Source organism: Mesoplodon bidens (genome assembly GCF_964165515.1).
Source record: "Mesoplodon bidens genome assembly, chromosome: 3".
Lineage (NCBI taxonomy): Eukaryota > Metazoa > Chordata > Mammalia > Artiodactyla > Ziphiidae > Mesoplodon > Mesoplodon bidens.
The window spans coordinates 165,324,601-165,342,828 of NC_138178.1; the positions used below are offsets into that span (position 1 = coordinate 165,324,601).

Below are 18,228 nucleotides of genomic sequence, written 5' to 3' on the forward strand. Positions count from 1 at the left end.
AGTCTTGGAGGGCGTCGTGTGGACATACAACCACACCAACACAATAAACTGGTCACTGGCCAGCGCCTGGGAGGCTGTGGTTTTTCCGGTTGTCCAAGGGCACCTGCCCCAGTGATCCAGGCTCCAACCCCCCAGGCTCCAGAGTGAGGGAGAGCAGTATCCACTACGGACAAGGGGCAGCGACCCCCGACTCTGCCACGGAGACACGCCTCGGCTGGAAGCTACGGCACCTGATGTTTAACCTGAAGTGGGAGCCTCCTGGAGGCTCTGGGGAAAAGGTCCCAAGGGGCAAAGGGGAGAATGAATCCCAAGGGCCTCACTCATTTTCTCCCACTGTCTGTTTTTAATGTGATGTGGATGCAAGTCTCAGACCTCAGGGGAAATTAAATTCCCCGATCAGCTGGAGGGGAAGGGGGTCTGAATGTAGTATGAGTGTCCTCGCAGGGTCCTGGGGGTAGGGGAGAAGGGGAAGCTGACCCTGGGCAGCCACAGCAGCTGTGAGCCAGCCGTAGTGAATGTTACCTCCCTCTCTTCTCTCCCCGGGGTCCGAGCCTCACCTCTCAGTGGCGAAGTCCTGACAGCCTGACCTTTCCTTTCCTGCAGCGAGGGGGGCTACACACATCCCTCTAGCAGGTCTGGACCATGAGCAGAACTCTGCTGTGCCATCCCAGGTCAGAGACTGCCTGGTTCGCCGTCTAAGCCCACCAATGACTGCCCCTCCACCCAGGGGCCAGGCTACTCCAGGGGCGAGTTTCTCTGTGGCCTAGCTGGCCTGCATTTTGAGCAGTGGCTGCAAGCCCGGTTAAACTGCACTAATTTATAATTCATGCTGCTTCCAATGCCCAACACTCTTTTGACCTAGGAGCCCCAGGGCCCTGGGATCAGGCTTCTTCAGCCGACTTTAAATTTGATAAAAGGGAGACTAGCACAGGAAGGCAGGTAGCTGTGAGGACGGGCTTGGGTGAGTACCACACCCGGCTCCCATTGCCACCTGGGGAGAGATTTTCCAAGGATGGCTGTGCACGCCTCAGGGCTGCTCTCTGGCTCTTTGGAGGGGCTTGGTCAGGAGCCGGGACCTGGCACCGTGCAGGAGAAAGACCCGGAGGCTCCTTTCATGAAATCAACCCACAGAAGACAAGGCGTACCCAGACAGCGATTCAGCCTGACCCAGGGCCCTCTGGGGTGGCGGGAGAAGCAACAAAACCAGCTTCCAAATGATGCTCTGGAACCACCCCTGAGGCTCAAAGCGCCGTGAATTTCTTTACATTTTGTGGGTCTGTCGAGTCCTCCGAATTGCCACTGAAAGGTCAGTATTACTACTAAAGTTACTTGTTTGGAGTTCTGGAGATTACAGAGGTATCTTTACCGCTCTGTACTTAGGCAACTGTGGAAACACAAATGATAACTGAGGTGTAAATATCTGCTCCCAGGCAGTAAGTGCCACAGGCTTCCTCGTGGGGTCAGTAGATTCAGAAGCTCTAAACCCACCTGCCTCTCCCTGCAGGGTTTTTTGTGGGGTTGTGTGAGTTCATATGTGCAACTGATTAGAAACCAAAAGCTTGATTTTAGCAAGGTCTGAAATCTAAAGAAAGAGAAAGAAACAGAAAAGCAGAGGGGAAGCTTGATGGGGATGGGAACAGTCTAATTTTAGTTTCAAATTTTCAGCTCCAAGAGCAAGGGGAAAAATAGAAAGATTTCAAAGAGCTGTGTTGGGCAAGTAATATTACTTCCCCCACTGTGAACAAACACTTGAAAAAAGACACTGGAGAAAATGCACCTCAGGTGAGAGTTTAGCCTATTTGGGTGAGGACTGCTTCCCACCCCAGGCCCTGATGGTCTTCATCCCGCGCGGTTTGGGGCCAGGCCCCATGTCCCTTCTGGTTGACACCATTTCGGCCCCTCTGGCTTTTTATTCTCACCTGTCTCGGGATCGCTGAAGTCTGGCAAAGTAATTGTATTAAGCTGTCGTCTGTCAGCAATGGTTCTATCTAAGAGGCTGCTCCCACGTCCAGAATCACTGCAAAACACAGCTACAAATGTCAGTCATTTGAAGGGTGGGCAGGGGAAGGAAACAGAGTCAACCAATCCCGACTCCTGAAATGCAGCAAAACCTTCTGTTCATTTTTTGAGCTTCTTCAGCACCTTTCCACTCATCACCGGCCATCCTGCTTCCCCGCCCGGCCTGGGCTGGGATTCCTTTCAGGATCCGTATCACAAACACGGCTTAAACCGCGCCCAGAGACCCAAGCTGATTTTCGTCTCTTTTGTGTCATTGTTAGACACAAAAATGAGAACTTCGAGCCACGTTCTCCATCCACCCTGTGGGGGAAACTGATGAGCATTCTGTGCTGGTAAGTCTCAGGCTCATCAAGCCCATAAACACATCATCCTCGAGCTGTCTTTAGGAACCAATGCTCTACACCAGTGCATCTAAGCCCTGGCTGCACAGAAAAATCACCCAGGGCATCTCCAAAAGCCACTGATGCCTGGGTCCTGCCCCAGACCAAATAAATCAGAATTTCTGGTTTTCAAAGCTGCCCAGATGGTTCTAATGCATAGCCAAATTCAAGAACCACTGGCCCTTCCTTTTCAAAGGGTAATCACAGCCACCGCCTCGTTTGTGTCCTAAGAACAAGCCTTTAAGATAAATGGCGTGGTTGATACCTCTATTTAATAGACACGAGAGAGGAGGTGTGAGGCCCTACACTGAGCTCGGTGCTGGCAGAGTGGCAGCTACAGCCCCCTTCCAGTGTTCCCGAGCTGGGAAGGCTGGGCCTTGGAGAGAACACAGTCGCGTTTTGGCAGCAGCCTCCAGGCCGGTGCTTCTCATGAGCTTCCGGCACTGAAGCCCCCCCTCCAGGCTGCTCCTTCATATAGTAACTGGATCAGCCCCACTCCTTGGGCGAGTCACGTGGGAGACCACATCGGGACTAAGGGGAATGAAACACCGTTAAGGGCCCTTGGCTCAGAAAAACTTTTTTTTTTTTTTTTTTAATTCTAAGAAGCTTGTAAGTAAAAACGATTCAACAATTGCATTCTTTTTTCCTCTATCATGGTATTCTATCAAAAGATGCATATCTGTCTCTTGAGCTTTGAGCCTTTAATGCTTTTCTTTGAATCCATTTTTTTTCCCCAATCTGGGGGCTCTACAAATGTTTTTTTTCATTAAGAAGTTCAAATTCCACAATAAAGGGACACAATTTCCTTCCTCTATGCAGCTGTTGCTAAAAGTGGTACAAACAAGATTTGCTATGAAACTTAATATGGTTTGCAGGCTGCAATTTCCACATCCAGTGATGTAGTTAGAGAAATCCACAGGAAACAGAAGGAAACTTGCTTCAGTACAGACTGGTTTGTCAGCCTATACTTATGACATCACTGGATACATGCTTTTTGGAATCTGTTCTATTAATTATTTCCATGACTGAGAAACAGTAAATATCTCTGAGCAGAAGACAGCATAAAAGTACATGCAAATTTGCATTAATCACATTAGCAACTGAATATTTCTAGCACTGATCTATTCATGCATGTATTTTTAATATAAATATTACAAAAAATACTACAAAAATATTACAAAGAGGTAATTATCTGAATGTTGCAATGGCTCCCCACTTAGGAGTTTTTCGGAAGATCTTATCTCAAAATACAGTGAAGTTTTTCATCACCTTGGGGATTCCAGGACACACAATGAGGTCTTGGAATTGCCAAGGAAGGATCTGCCTGGGTTTTCAGTGGACCAAATCACAGTAAGTGGATGGGAGATGTCTGGTTCAGCCACAATCCTCCAGGCTTCTCATTTCACCAAGTATCAGAGCACAGGGTTGGCTGCTGCATGTCATGCTGGGTCCTGGAACCCAACCAGGTCTGGGTTCTTATCCCACATCTCTCACTAATGGAAGGTCACTTTGAGCAAGGCCCCTTTCTCTGTGCCTCAGTGACTTCCTTGTGAGGTGCGGATAAGGATTGTCTTCCCACACGGAAGTGTGTCAGGCTGCACTGAGGTCATGGAGACACAACATTCAGAAGAATTATAACTTCTGGACACACGCCAGGTGTCCTTATAAATACCATGCCTCCAAACATGCATCTGGGGTTAACAAGGCTGGCTAACTTCTGGAGACAACTTATTCCCAGCTGTCTGGTGCAACGGTAGGTATGGAGAAGCTGAGTTAAGGACCTCCTACTCCAGATGTTATAAACCCCAACTAAAACGAAGATCTTAACTTATGAACCTCAGCCAATGATAGGGACACAGGACCTGTTTCCCTTCCACCAGCTGAGAAACAATATTTGGTTACATTCCTTAGTTTATCTCCATAGTATCTGTTGCTTATATAGCAACAAATAACTATTCACAATGGAGATGCTTTCATTTCCACTCTGTTGTGACTGACTGAGAATTTTGCTGGATGCTTTAAGCAGGTTTTAGTTCTTTGTTTATATGGTGCAGAATTTGCCTTTGCCATGATCCACAGGATGTGGAAGAAAGGGACGGGGGAGGCCTGGCCTCGCTCTCTCACTCTGGCCAGCCTCTCTCCCGCAAGCCTTCCTCTCTCCCTCTGGTACACATCTGCTTGGGCACCTCCGTGGACCACCTCCCCCTACAGCTCAGTCACCTCACCTCTTCTCTGCCTGGCCCTTAGGTGCCAGGACCACCTCCGAAGGAGGATGACAGGCAGGAAAGGAAAACCATTCCTGGTCAGTGGTGTTAGTAAAGGGTTTAGGGGAAGGAAACTGGAAGGAACCCCAAATCCACCGCACATACGCTGCAGAGATCCACATACGTAGATGTACACACCCAGGTAATTTCTATTCCCTTAAATAAGGACTGAAAATCCAGAGTATACTGTACTGATGGTTAAGTTATCCTGGAAACTGGAAGCTTCTCTTGGAAATCCTCTAACGCAGCTACACAGAGATTAAACACAAGAGGCAAGCTGATGGTGGACTGGGAGCCAGAACCCTGGGGTCCTTGTCACAGCTTTGTCCTTTCCCAGCTCTGAGACAGTGCCTGGCACACAATAAATACTGATGTAATAGAGGGGCCTTGGATAGGAAACCAGAACATTTCCCAGGCAACTTAAGCCTGGATTACATGAATCAAGGCAAGTTCTCAACATTCCCAAACTCAATTTTCTCATCGGTAAAATGGGTCTGATGGAACACGACATTTGCCCATTTTATGGGGCTACTTTGAAGATGAATGAGAGCACACTTTGTAAAAAGAAAAGTTCCACCAAAATATGGATGACTACTAGTGTGAAATGGGGTTTCCGGGGCTTCCCTGGTGGTGCAGTGGTTGAGGGTCCGCCTGCCGATGCAGGGGATGCAGGTTCGTGCCCCAGTCTGAGAGGATCCCACATGCCGCAGAGCGGCTGGGCCTGTGAGCCATGGCCGCTGAGCCTGCGCGTCCGGAGCCTGTGCTCTGCAATGGGAGAGGCCCGCGTACAGCCAAAAAAAAAAAAATGGGGTTTCCAATTTCCAGCTGAGGTTAGAGCAAATAAACTGTCTTTTAAAAAAATGTTTATATGCTATTCGTTAATGTGGTTGAAATGGGACTTGGGAAGAAAAACTTTTCTTCCGATCATATGGCTACATGATGGAGATGGTCTAAGTGGGCGTGACAAAAGGGGGAAGAAGTAGTTAATAATAAAACATAAAAATAAAGGAAAAAAAGCTGGTTGTCAATTCAGAGAGGCAGGATGGGTGATGGAGAGAGCTTTGATGTTCGGCAGCCCTGGGCTTGAATAATAGCTCTACTAGTTGTTTAATTGAGAAAACTAGGGCAAGCTCTTTAATAAAAGTGAAGTGTAGCTTCACTTTTATTTTCTATGAAGTGGAAAGCACAGTAGCTTTCTTGCAAGGCTGAGGCAGGGGTTGAGGAGAACATATGTATAAACAGCTTAGTACGGTGCTGGCACAGAGAAGGTACAGCATCCCTTGCTGAAGCGCTGGACCGTCTGGCGAGGCCCTGGCCAGAAGTCACACTGTCTTAAGTGGCCAAGTCAACATGGACAAGAGCTGAGGGAGCTGTGCACTTCAGCAGGAGAGAAGATGAAACGGAGGCGGATTTCTGTCCTAAAGGCACGCCAAACTGCAGGCCTCAGGAAATAAACCCAGGCTTCTGAAGTGACCAACACCTTGCCAGACGTACACTCAGGAGAACGCCACCCACCCTTGGCTCACAGCAGGAGAAGCGTTCTCAGCCTGCGGGGACCGCTCTCTGGCCTAAGGCTCCATTCGGCGACCGGCCCAGAGGGTGGTGCTCCTTCAAGCAAGAGTGAAGAGGAGGGACGGGTCGCAGAGAACAGGAAGCGAGGTCTCGTCTCCGTGTGGCCCTGTTACTGCCCGTGTCTTCTTCTGCGCCCCCTTGTCCCACCGCTCTGGAGGCCTGTGCCAGCCCCTGGGTGGGGCTCTTGGGGGTGGCGAGCAGTGGGACGCCCTGGGAGGGTGAGCACAGGTCCCTCACAGCTGAGCACACTTAGAAACACGGGCGCCTGAGCCCGGAAGTCAGTGAGGACCTTCTCCAGCTGGAAAGCAACCGCCCCCTGCCAGCATGCTTTCTGCTCAGTTTTCACGTCTTTTATTAAGCAGGGCTGCTTCTCACCCACTTGTGCATGCGTTTCTATACTCTCCTAAAACCCCGCGTGACCCGACTTGAGGCTGCTGGGCCCCCGAGCCGCCCTTGTCTGGAGAACTGCGGGGTGTGCTGTCCCCGTCAAGACACTGCCCTCCCCTCTTCTGCTTTATTCTACTGCCAGGGTCACGCCCTCCCCGACCGTACTGGGGAGGATGTCTAAATTTGCACACTGGTGAGGGCTACGGGAGAAACAGTTATTTATATCCCAGAGAAAATAGAGTTAAAAAAACAAACAGGAAACTCCTCAGTAAGGGGCTGCTGGACTGCCAGCCCCTCCCCCCACCTCGAGGCTTTGGGAGTAGCTGGAGACAGCGGTTCCGTGGACCCACCCCCACCGCCACCCCCACCCCCACCCCCAGCCAGACTCTGCGCCCGGAGCCAGGGTCCCCCCCCTGCCTGGCCCTGAAGGATCCTTCAGGGAGCCGAGCAAGTACGGTCACAGCCCAGGCATTTGGTTAAGTGTTTTTAAAAAGCTTTCCAATTCTGCTATTTTTTCTTCTCCTCACATGCAATGCTCTTGGTTGCTAAGTGGGAAGAAATGTGGGGAGGTGGGAGAGGTGTGGAGAACTGAGAGAAAACTGGCAACGGGAAAGCTGATGGATTTATTTTCTCACTTCTAAAGGGGGTACAGACAAAGGGATGTGCTCCAGTAGGAAGCAGCCAGCTCGGGGAGTATCGCCTGTAGCTGGGCTCACGGCAAAGACCCTCCCTCAAATCCTGCTGCGTCTCGGAGTGGGGACTTTGGGGGATATAAATATGGACATTTCCTCTTTCTGCCTACAGACTTAGAAAAGCAGAATTTTTTTAAAAAATTAAAATGATCTTTATCTCCAGAACATACCCACAAAAGGGAAGAGGCCAGTTTCACGATTAGCTTTTCACCAAGAGGAAGATGGGCCCCGTGGGCCTGGTAACGTGCCACAGGCTACGGTTAGGAAGGGGACTCTCGTGTAATTCTTGTGGCTCGGGCTCTGCAAGGGTGGGGGCTCCCGGCCAGGCTCCCCCATCTTCTAGCCACACCGCCCGCCCACGGGGCTTGTGGTCTCAACTCTGGCTCATATCAGCTCATCAGGACCCATCACCTCAACAGGGCCCTGATTTTGAATATGTATTTTTTTAATGGCAGAAACTTGTCAAACAAGATCTCACACGGAACCCCACCAGCACCCTGCTGCGTCCCTAACCCCACCCCACCATTCCTCCCGCCCTGCAGCGACTCACCAGCCCACCTGCCCGCCTCCTGCTGGGCTGGACTGGGTGGGCCACACCCTTGAACACATTTACAATTTGACTTATACATTTTTAGGCTCCTGACTCTTAAGAGAAGAATGTGGGCTGTCCATACATCTTGTTGCGAACTCGAAAAATATTCTGAGTGTTTGAGCAGTTGTTTGAATTCACCTGAATTGTGAGGTCTCTTTTCATTAAGTCACTTCCTTCACAGGTCAGGGCACACTTCGTAATCTAGACACATGCCGGGAAACACTGCTCAAGACTTGAAGATGGTGTTTCTCGGGGACATGCTGGGAGTTGACTAGTGGACCTTCCCCAGATTATCTGCCTCTGCAGGGTGGGCGCCTTTGACTGACTCCGACTGGCTGGGCCCTTTCACATCTCTGTGGGGCAGAGTTGGCCAGTAGAAAACCTATGAACTTTGTCTGGTCGAGATACAATCAATGTCCACCCCGTAGAAAAGATAACCCCAAACAATGTATTTCATTGTTCTATAGAATATTATTGTTTTTATATTTATTTGCAAATTCATTTCAGCAAATCTGTTTTTCAAATTCTTCTTTGAATGGGTCTTAACATTTTACTGCTTCCCTCATTAGTTAAGGAGGTACGTAAAATCTTTCATATGTGCTAATCTTTTATGTTTTATATGTGCTAATCTTTTATATTTGTTTGAGTCATGATTTTAACTTTTTGAAAATGACACTTTATCATGTCAAATCAATTTCTACTCTCCTTAGTAGCATGTGGCCTGTTGTCTATGCAGGTCTTTTTAAAATATTACTGTGAGAACCCCATCTGGAATATATAATTAACTAGTCTATCCATAAATCACCAGAAAGATAAAGACTCGTCAAAGGGAATTACATAAATGGCTGGCTGAGAGAAATCAGATGGAGACCAACTGGAAGCGAGCCTAGAGGGCCACCGTGGCAACAAAAGCATAAGAAGCCCACGATTTGGAGATTTCATCAGACACTAAGAGAAAGCCTGCTTAAAAATGCGATGTGTGAGGCTCCACTGCTCTTACCTGTGGCTCCCGGGGGCCTAGGGGTGCACAGGGGTGGAGAATTTGTTCTGCTAAATGCCAATCGGGGATGGACTGAGAGGCAGGGACTATGCAAAAACCACGCACAACAGGTGCCGCCGCTGGCCTCTTACCTGGGATTGGTAAGATTGTAGCAGGATTTCCAAATCTGTAGCATGTGCTTACAAGTGAGCAGCGCCTCATCTGGGCCCCGGCACAGCGACTCCAACTTCACTTTGGAAAACAGTAGTCTGTGGTGGGGAGATAAAGGGAGAAAAGAACACAGCTCAAGCCAGAGTCCCCACCAGAACACAACAAAGTAGCCAGAAGCTCTGTACTCATTCTAGAAGGGGGCATCCAAAGGCTGGATCCGAGGGAAGCAGTGGCAGGAGGGCCGAGGATTCCAGAACTCCCGGCTCAATATCTGCCTTTGCATAAGTCTCACCCCCCAAGGCCAATGCCGGCACAATGCCACCATGTGTGGTCAGGTTAAACGTATCTGGAATGGCTAATTTCATTCAGAACACAGGGATTTTATTAAGACCGTGCTTTTTAGAACAAAGCCAATTTATTTGCAAAACTTCAAAAGTGCATCAAAAGTGAACCTTGATTTATTTACAAAATTACACAGGAGATGTAATTATCTACATAAATATCTACAAATAACCTTCCACAATGATCCTCATCATGGGAAGGAGATGAAAGCCTGAACCGAGGGCACATAAAAAGGGGGCCTCGGGGCTAAGGCCCTCTCCTCTTTGATCTTCTCCAGCCCTGCTCTGTAGGGGCTAGAACTTCACCAAGTCACCCATAGTCACCCACTACCTCTTCCCAATTTTTTTTTTACCACCGCTGGCTTCACGTTCCACCCAGACCTTCAGGGCACTAAGCTTAGCCCCTTCTCCCTTTCGTGGCCCCTCAGAGCTGCCCCGCCCCCTAAGACTACTTATGTCCCTCTAGACATTTGGTCCCTGGGTTCATCACTACTGTCCTTGTGAAAGCCCCAGCATGAGCCCAGGTACCGTCCTGATGGTCTTGTTGTCCACTCACCTACCCGGCTCTAAGAAGTCATATAATAAAGATCTCCAAAAATCATTTTCATTCGCAGCTCAAGAAACTACAATGATTCCTTACTGGCTGTAATAATAAGTAAAAATTCCTTATCGAGTCCTTTAAGACAGGGGTACTGGTCCGCGGCCTGTTAGGAACCGGGCCGCACAGCAGGAGGTGAGCAGCGAGTGAGCAAAGCTTCATCCGCCGCCCCCCATCGCTCGCATTACCGCCTGAACCACCTGCGCTGCCTCCCACGGCCCCCCACCGGTCGGAGAAAAATTGTCTTCCATGAAACTGGCCCCTGGTGCCAAAAAGGTTGGGGACCACTGCTTTAAGACACTCTGCCCACTGGCCCACTCCTATGTCACCATCCCATTCGGTGCCATGGATCCCACTGGGCCCTTTACTCCTACCAATGTAATTCACCGGCCAAAGGCTATGTTTTTATCATAACTAAGAATGTATGCCACGTTCTCAATCTTAATCTCTACTAATCCACATCGCTCCTTAATTCTTCCTAAATCCAGCTAAAACTCCACCTCATCAAATAAGTCTTCCATGGGTACCACTTTCACACCTTTATCTTTACGCTGTGTGTATCATATTAGCTGGTGTTTGTTGTTAATAAAAAGAAGACAAAGACAGGGAGGAACTCCTGTTTTTTCAAGGTCTTCTATGTGCCCCGGCTTGGCACTTTTACAAAACAATATTAGTGTTATCTTTGCAAGGACCCCTCTCAGTAGGGGGTTTTATCTCCCTTCAATAAAAGAACCCCTGGCCTCACTTCCACGGTGCTTAGAACTGTGCTCTGAGGTCAGTGGGCTTTAAATCAGCACTTGCTCACAGACTATTTTCTCTATAAACCGCAGAAGGTAAAGAAATATGTTTCTAGTGATTTAAGTTAGACATATAGGAGAATTCCTCACTACTCATTTGAAGGCAGGCACTTCGGAGGAGGAAAGTCCGCCCCCTGCCCCGGGAGAGGTGGAATGAGGGTGGTCCTAACAGTCACCACCCAAGCTCAGGATGGGTTAGCACCAACCACTCCCTCCAAATGGAACACAGGATGCCCAAGGGGGCGCTGGTGGCTCTCAGAGGGGTCAGGGCTGCAGCTTTCTCAAGCCTGGGTCTGCAGAAGCCTAGGACGATGGAATACCAGGCCAGGTAATGAGATGGATGGAGGCCCTGATCTACCAGCAGGTGGGCGTAAAGAGTGAGGCCAGATGTGAGAACAGGGCTTGGCTTCTGCTCAAAAACACCTCAAGAAGTGGAAATTCCCTGAGGCCTTTCCAGAACTGCCTGCAAGGAATGGCAGCCACTCAGGCTGTCTTGAGGGGTTTTTAAGGAGCCGGAAGCCAACTCCTGCTGATGTCTTCATGAGTCCAGAAGGTGGTGGGAGTACTTCTCCACCAGAATCTCCCACATGACATGGGTCCAGTTGACAAGGGTCAACTGGAACATGTGTTACAAAGGAAGGAGGAGCTGCCGAACGGTCACCTGCCAGCATTTGGTGGAGACCTACTTGGAGGCCAGAGACCCTCGTGGATGGGGTCTGGGTGCCAAGCAATTTTGGCCAGGGGAGACCCCACCGAGACCATGGTGTTCTCTAGAGGCACACCGAGCCCTCTGGCTGAGTCAAGCTCGGAGCTCGCCAGCCCACGGAGGGCCACGGAGTCGTGGGGAAGGTTTCCTGGCCTGGCAGGCAGCGCTGCGGCTCTAAGAGCAATTATCCATGATTCCTCTAACTGTACCAAAGTACAAAACACCAGAGCTCGTCTCTAAGCCACAGCTTGGGGGAACAGTTCTGTGTGCAAGGCTTCTTGGCTGGAAAAAGAACTTCTAATTAACATGAAATAACAGCTTTCAAACACTTGACTCAGGATATGGAGTTGAAAGGTGTGGGCTGGATTTCAGAGAACCAGACAGGAAGAACAATAGTAGAATTGCTGAGCCCAAATGGTGGGAAAGGTACTTGGAAGTGAAGCAAGAGGCGCAGCGTGAAGGAGAGGCTGACGGAGAAGAGGGGCTGAGAGCACAGGCTGGGGAGAAAAAGCAAAGCCTCTCGGCCACTGTCGGATGTGTCCAGCGCGATGGGCAGAAAGTTCCAGGAGCCTTTAGCTCTGACATGTTCTTGCGTGCAAAGGAGAAGCAGGAGATTGGAGGCCTCAGAGACTGTGCTCCTTCTCACCATTCCCCAGACCTCGGCTGGTTTATAAGGCAGAGAACAATGCCGAAAACAGAACAAGGGACTTGTCAACGTGTTTGCCGAGCCCTGCTCACGCATTTCAAGATTGTTCGAGAACATCTGGCTGGGTGCATGTTACACTGGCACAGACGTGAAGAGTACACAAACAACGATAAGCGTTAATGTGCTGCGTTTGATGTCCAAAGATATTGCAGATTCCATCTACTGAGGAAACCCTGAGGCAAAAAACCTGGGACCAACCAGCACTGACTGCATTTCAATCTGTGGAACTGACAACCTGATAGAGAGGGCAAAGGGATGGCCGGGCTGAGATCATTTGCCGGCCACATCACCCAGGACCCACCACAAATTAAGTGAGATGTTCCTCTTAAATATAGTAAGGCATCACATGCTGGGAAAATGGTCTATTCCCGTTCCCTATTCCTGGCTCAAAGTCCATTAATCTAATTAAAAGAAATTTTGCCCAGAGACTCATTGAATACTTACAGGATATTAATGAAGAATAGAACCTCGCTAAAATACCAATCGAACAATGTTCCTGTTAGTCCAAATCTAGCATCACGTGCAGTGCCTTTTATGATCTGGCTTCTGCCCACATGCTCAGCCTCTGTCTGCCCTCTGCCCACCAGGTACATCCCCCATTCTAGCCACGATCAACTTCCTCCGCATGTCACTCTCCTTCGTGCCCCTGGGTCTTTGCACATGCTGTTCCTTCTGCCTGGAATGCCTTTTCCGTCTGCTTCTGCTTTTTTTTTTTTTGCGGTACGTGGGCCTCTCACTGTTGTGGCCTCTCCCGTTGCGGAGCACAGGCTCCGGACGCGCAGGCTCAGCGGCCATGGCTCACGGGCCCAGCCGCTCCGTGGCATGTGGGATCTTCCAGGACCAGGGCACGAACCCGTGTCCCCTGCATCGGCAGGCAGACCCCCAACCACCGTGCCACCAGGGAAGCCCCGCTTCTGCTTTTTAAGCCTCTACTTATCTTTTGAGATTCAGGTCAAAGAGCCTCCCCAACTCCCAACCGCTGAAGCCAGCCTTAAGTAATAGGAGCTAAAACTCCCAAATGGAAATGCAATTCCAGAAGGTACAAGAGCTCTCAATTACGGAATAATAAGCTATAAGCCAGGAGGCTTCTGCTTTCAAGACGGGTGAAATAATAACAACAGCAGCAGCTGCCAGACACTGTAAATATGTAATCAGTGATCTCTACAACAACTCTCCAAGTTAGGCTGAGAGCTAAGGAATCTGCCCAAGTTCACGTTGGCAGTCGCTGTTAGAACAGAAATGTAAACCCAAACCCATTTGACTCCAAAGAGCCAAACAAGAAACAGAGGAGAAGGACTTGAAATGTTCTAGCCACACTACTGACACGAATGCAGATGTGTAGCATTTTCTAATCCATTGTTAAATATTTAAAACCCTAAAATGTGCAAAGATCTGTGTTAGATACTGTGTGGAATAAAAGTGGCATAGGGCTTGCCTGGTGGCGCAGTGGTTGGGAGTCCGCCTGCCGATGCAGGGGACATGGGTTCGTGCCCCGGTCTGAGAGGATCCCATGTGCCGCGGAGCGGCTGGGCCCGTGAGCCATGGCTGCTGAGCCTGCGCATCCGGAGCCTGTGCTCCGCAATGGGAGAGGCCGCAGCAGTGAGAGGCCCGCGTACTGCAAAAAAAAAAAAAAAAAAAAAAGTGGCATAAAATACAGCCCCTTGCCCTCAGAGGAGTTACAGTCCAATCAGCAGGAAAGACTTGCCATGAATATTAGGCAGGATTTCTGGCTCAGGGACAGATTTAGGCCCTGAAATTTGGGTAGGGCTGCAGGAAGAGTGGAGTTTGGGCTCCTGGGGTATTGTTCCTAGGATACATCATACATGGTTCTTTAAAAAATGATCACATTTGCCTGTGCTTTTTGTGACTTGCCTCTTTCACTCAAAAGTCAGGCACATATAAAATTCTAGACACTTGAAGGATGCAGTTAATCAAGGCTTTACTTTTCATTAAAACTAACAGAAACAATACTTTACCCCATTTGGGGGATTTTTTGAGAATCCCAAGATAACTCTTGAAATAACTGTCTGGCTTACTGTAGAGCTTAGAAAGAACATACAGGCCCCTGGTGAAGCTCTGGGGCCATGTGGCCTGGTGACTTTTCACTGGGCACCCCGGAGAATGTACCAGGGCCAGGTTTAATGTCTAATCCTCATCCCCGGGAAGACTTTCCTCACTCCCTGGAAACTGCCCCCAAGCACTAGGCTCCCCCTTTAGCACATCTCTCTGGTTTAGCTTCACCCCGGGCCCCACCCGCATGAGACACAGACTCAACAGGATTCCTCGAGCTTTTGCCACGTGCCCTCCCATCTTCCTGCCTGTGCTCACGGTGCTCCCTGCACCTGCCAAGAAGTCCCTTCCCCAGTGCCCCTCCCACTCTACCTGTGCAAGCCCCACCGTCTGACATCTCCTATGACTCACCCCCTGCCCCCCAGGCAGCATCTAGCTCCTTCCTCATCTATCTGTATAAAATAATTTTTGTAATTTGTTTACTCTCCCCATAATTTGTACAGCTGACTACCTACATGTCAGTGTGCCTGATAATGAACTTGAATTTGTTCATCCTTTTGTCAATCATTAAAAAAAGGCCTATTATGCCCTTGAGGCCACAAAGGGGAATGAGACATGGTATCTTTCCCCACCAAAGCTCACAGTCTAGTGTTACATATACATATGTGATGAACACAAACAGACATATGGACAAGGTTCTCTGGCAGCACAAAAGGAAGCAGACAGGGTCTGCCTGGGGGGTCATGCAAGACAGCGGAGAAGTAGGACTTTCACAGTTAGGGTGGGAGGCGTCCTGGGGAGGGGCCTTCCAGGCAGGCCGATGGACCATCTCGACAAAGGCAGGAGCGTCCTGTGCACTCAAGGAATGGTGTCTGGAGTCTGGGATATAAGGCTGGGCCCAAGAAGAAGCTAAAAGGGTAGATATTGCTAAATTCTGAAATCTGATATGTCTCACTCAGCTTTCTGATGAAGACCTGTCCATGAAAATAAGTTAGGAAAGTTTAGAGAAATTCTAAAGTAATAATTCCCTTCACTCTTATTTGGCAGTATAAACAACGCACTCACTAAGTCCATCAAGGAGAAAACACGCATATTAATAAACAAAACCCTCACTAATTAGCAGATCCGTAAATGCTGTATTCAAGGCAACTGATTCAGGAAGAGCATCACGGGAAACTTGAACGTTTGGTATTTTGTGCTGATCTGTGTTGGTGTGCTCTTGGGCTCAGCATGCCAGGGACCTGTCTTTGTTTATCTGCTGAATGTAGGCTGGGATGCAAAACAGCTGTGCAGAAAACGCATGTGGTATTTGCCCACGTGGGGCCGTGGCCACGGGGTGCTTGGATACCGCCCACATCTCTCACTTCCCGGGAGCCTGACCTGAGAGCTGGAGTGGGGCGGGCTGCCAAACACCTGAAGGGAAGTGTCACCACTCTGTCACCAGGTATGATGAAATGAAATTTTAAATGGAGAAGATGGCTTGGCAGCCACAGATCAGATGGTCAGAGAACTTGAAAGAGATGTGCCCCAAGCACGTGGTGATGAGCAGGGGCGGTGGAAATCTGAAGCCAGATGAGTCAGCTGGGAACAAAGTCAGACGGGACCGAGCGGCAGCCGGTCACGGAGAGGATGTTCTAAACACCTCTAACCCACCCCTCAGAGGGGGACGAGGGGCTGCTTTCAGGTTTCAGTGTGGCTTTCGTGAAGGAAATCTATCTCGGTTCCTCGTGACCAGCATTTCTCATGTCCTGCTGGTCTTGGAGCCCTTGCTCTCCTGGCCGGGTTTCCAAAGCAGCCCAATCCCAGGAGGTGGTGTTCTCTGCAGAAAGCAGCCTCTGATCCGGGGCTGAGTCACTGTCACTGGAGGTCAATGCCACGACTGGCCTGCGAGCTGCCTGGCCTGACGCAGCTCCACAGGCCCAGTCACCACCAGGCGAGCCTGTGATGGTGGGGTTGCAGCTGCGCAGGCCCCAGAGCTGAGGCCTCCAGCCCCCTAAGGACCCTCTGATGACAGCTGGAAGGGATGGGGGAGGGGGGTATGGAACCAGTCATGTGACTGCTCCCATTAGATATCCAACACTGCTTGGTGGGGGGGTCTCCCTAATGGTGACTGTTCAGTAAATGTCACCTGAATGAATGATCTGTCTACTCAACTATTACACAGGAGATACACAACTTCTTTGATCATCTGGCTCACCTAATTGCTGTACTGATGTGCTGTTCATCGACTCATTAGAAAAAATATAGATTTTTCCAATTAACCCAACCCTGGAAAAGGCCTTGAGAGGTCCCATAATGTTTTACTGCTCAAGAGCGCGGTCGGGACAAGCAGCCTCCGCATCCCCTGGGAGCATGTGAGAAACGCAGAAAGTACACACCACTCTAGACCCAACGGATCAGAATCTTCATGTAACAAGAGTCCTAGGTGATTTGTGCAAACTTAAGTTCAAAAAGCACCACTCTACTTCATAACTCTCCATCTGAGCCTTCAAATGGTCTGATTTAAAAAAAAAAAAAAAGACATCCAAGGAAAAGAGTTTCCATAGTCCCTACACTTAGGCTATTCTACCTGTGTTTATTTCATTCCAATAAGGATTTTGAGGGTATTTTATTCTTAAATTCAGTGGCAATTCTGATGAACCGCCTACATTAAGCTCACAAATGAAGGCTACCCCCACCTGTGGTTTTGAACCTTCCTTTCCTTCTGGAGAGATTCTCTGGATGGCTTCCTGGTGGATGTGCTATAACCCTGTCCAGGTCCTTCCCGAGCATCTCCAGTGAGGGGCAGTGTACTAAGCCAGGGGCACTATTCACATTGTCACCCACATAAAGGGCACGTCCTGAGTCTGCAAAGCACTGGATAATCATCCACTGCCCGTGGGGGTCCTCTTCAGGGCTGGAAAGCTCAAACGTCTTCCAGAACCAAGCAAGTAAACAGGAGCTGAGCTCAAGATCTCAGGGAGTGTTTGGAGTCATGCCTGCCTAGCCTGAAGATAATCAAATCCAGACATCTTTGAAATGTGCATTGACCTCCTGGAATTCTAAGAGATGTCTGCTCCCAGGCTGCCAGACAGAAACCCTTCGTCTACAAGTTTTAAAGGGATCAGATCTGAGTGCCTGGTTTCCTTTACAAAACCCCCAAGTGCACGCTGACTCCTGCTGGCTTTGCTAACAGGACCACCAAAATGGGGTTTGGAGGGCATGGCTCTTGCTATGAGTGCATCTTCTCCAGGAACGAAGCCCTGCCGAGCGACTGGCACAGGTGACTCATTGGCAAACTTCTGTCTGGGAGTTTTGACCACTGAGGAAGTTCTCGAAATCTGACCACTTTCAGGGCCCCTGGTTGCCGTGGAAGGAGACGCCGCACAGGGTGCTGGCAGGTCTGGGGGGACGTTCAGCACGGCTCCCGGTCGCCGTGAGCCTGACCCCAGCTCAGGCTCCCAGATCTGCTGGTTCCTGGAACATCGACACCACGCTTGTTCAGCAAAAGGAAGCAACAGGGTCAGACACCTCGCTCTGCAGGGCTTAGCAGCCCCTCATTCTGGCCTGGGAGGCTGCTCGGAGTGACGGTGCTGGGGACGGTCCTGCCGTCGCTTCTCGGTAGCCTGATTCCGCCTCCTCCTCATGACCCGCAGGGACTCCTGCTCCATCCCGTATCAGTTACACTCTGCTTCTCATTTCAGTCAAAGTGTCAACAATCTGGAATACTCCCCCATCCTCCTCACGATATTTTTAGAACAAACAAACAACTGACATATTTAGCTGAAATAAATCACCCCAAGAAACCCCGGTTTGGCTCATTTTTCGCTCCCACTTCAGCTATTAATCTCAACTCCCATTAGCGTCCTGGAACCAGCACCTAAGCTGGAAACGACCAGGACAGGCTGACCTGAGAACATGGGTGGAATCACGCTGCCCAGACTTGGGAGACCTCCTCCCATGCCTGAGTGTGACGTTTTCATGAAGGGAGCCCTTTCATTCAGTGCTATCCACAAAGCAGCAGTCGGGACGGTT

The 18,228-nt window shown here is 49.7% G+C and overlaps 1 protein-coding gene across 5 annotated transcripts in view; it reads right to left on the reverse strand.

Moving 5' to 3' along the window:
* TTC7B (tetratricopeptide repeat domain 7B) overlaps positions 1-18,228 on the reverse strand; it is a 242,417-nt gene that overhangs the window by 58,630 nt on the left and 165,559 nt on the right. For all 5 annotated transcript variants that reach the window (XM_081230322.1, XM_081230320.1, XM_081230318.1 and 2 more), the window contains exons 16-17: positions 9,038-9,154; positions 1,920-2,017 (exon numbers count right to left, since the gene is read on the reverse strand). In XM_081230322.1, the coding sequence (XP_081086448.1) occupies positions 1,920-2,017; positions 9,038-9,154 (215 nt within the window). The remainder of the gene's footprint in view (positions 1-1,919; positions 2,018-9,037; positions 9,155-18,228) is intronic.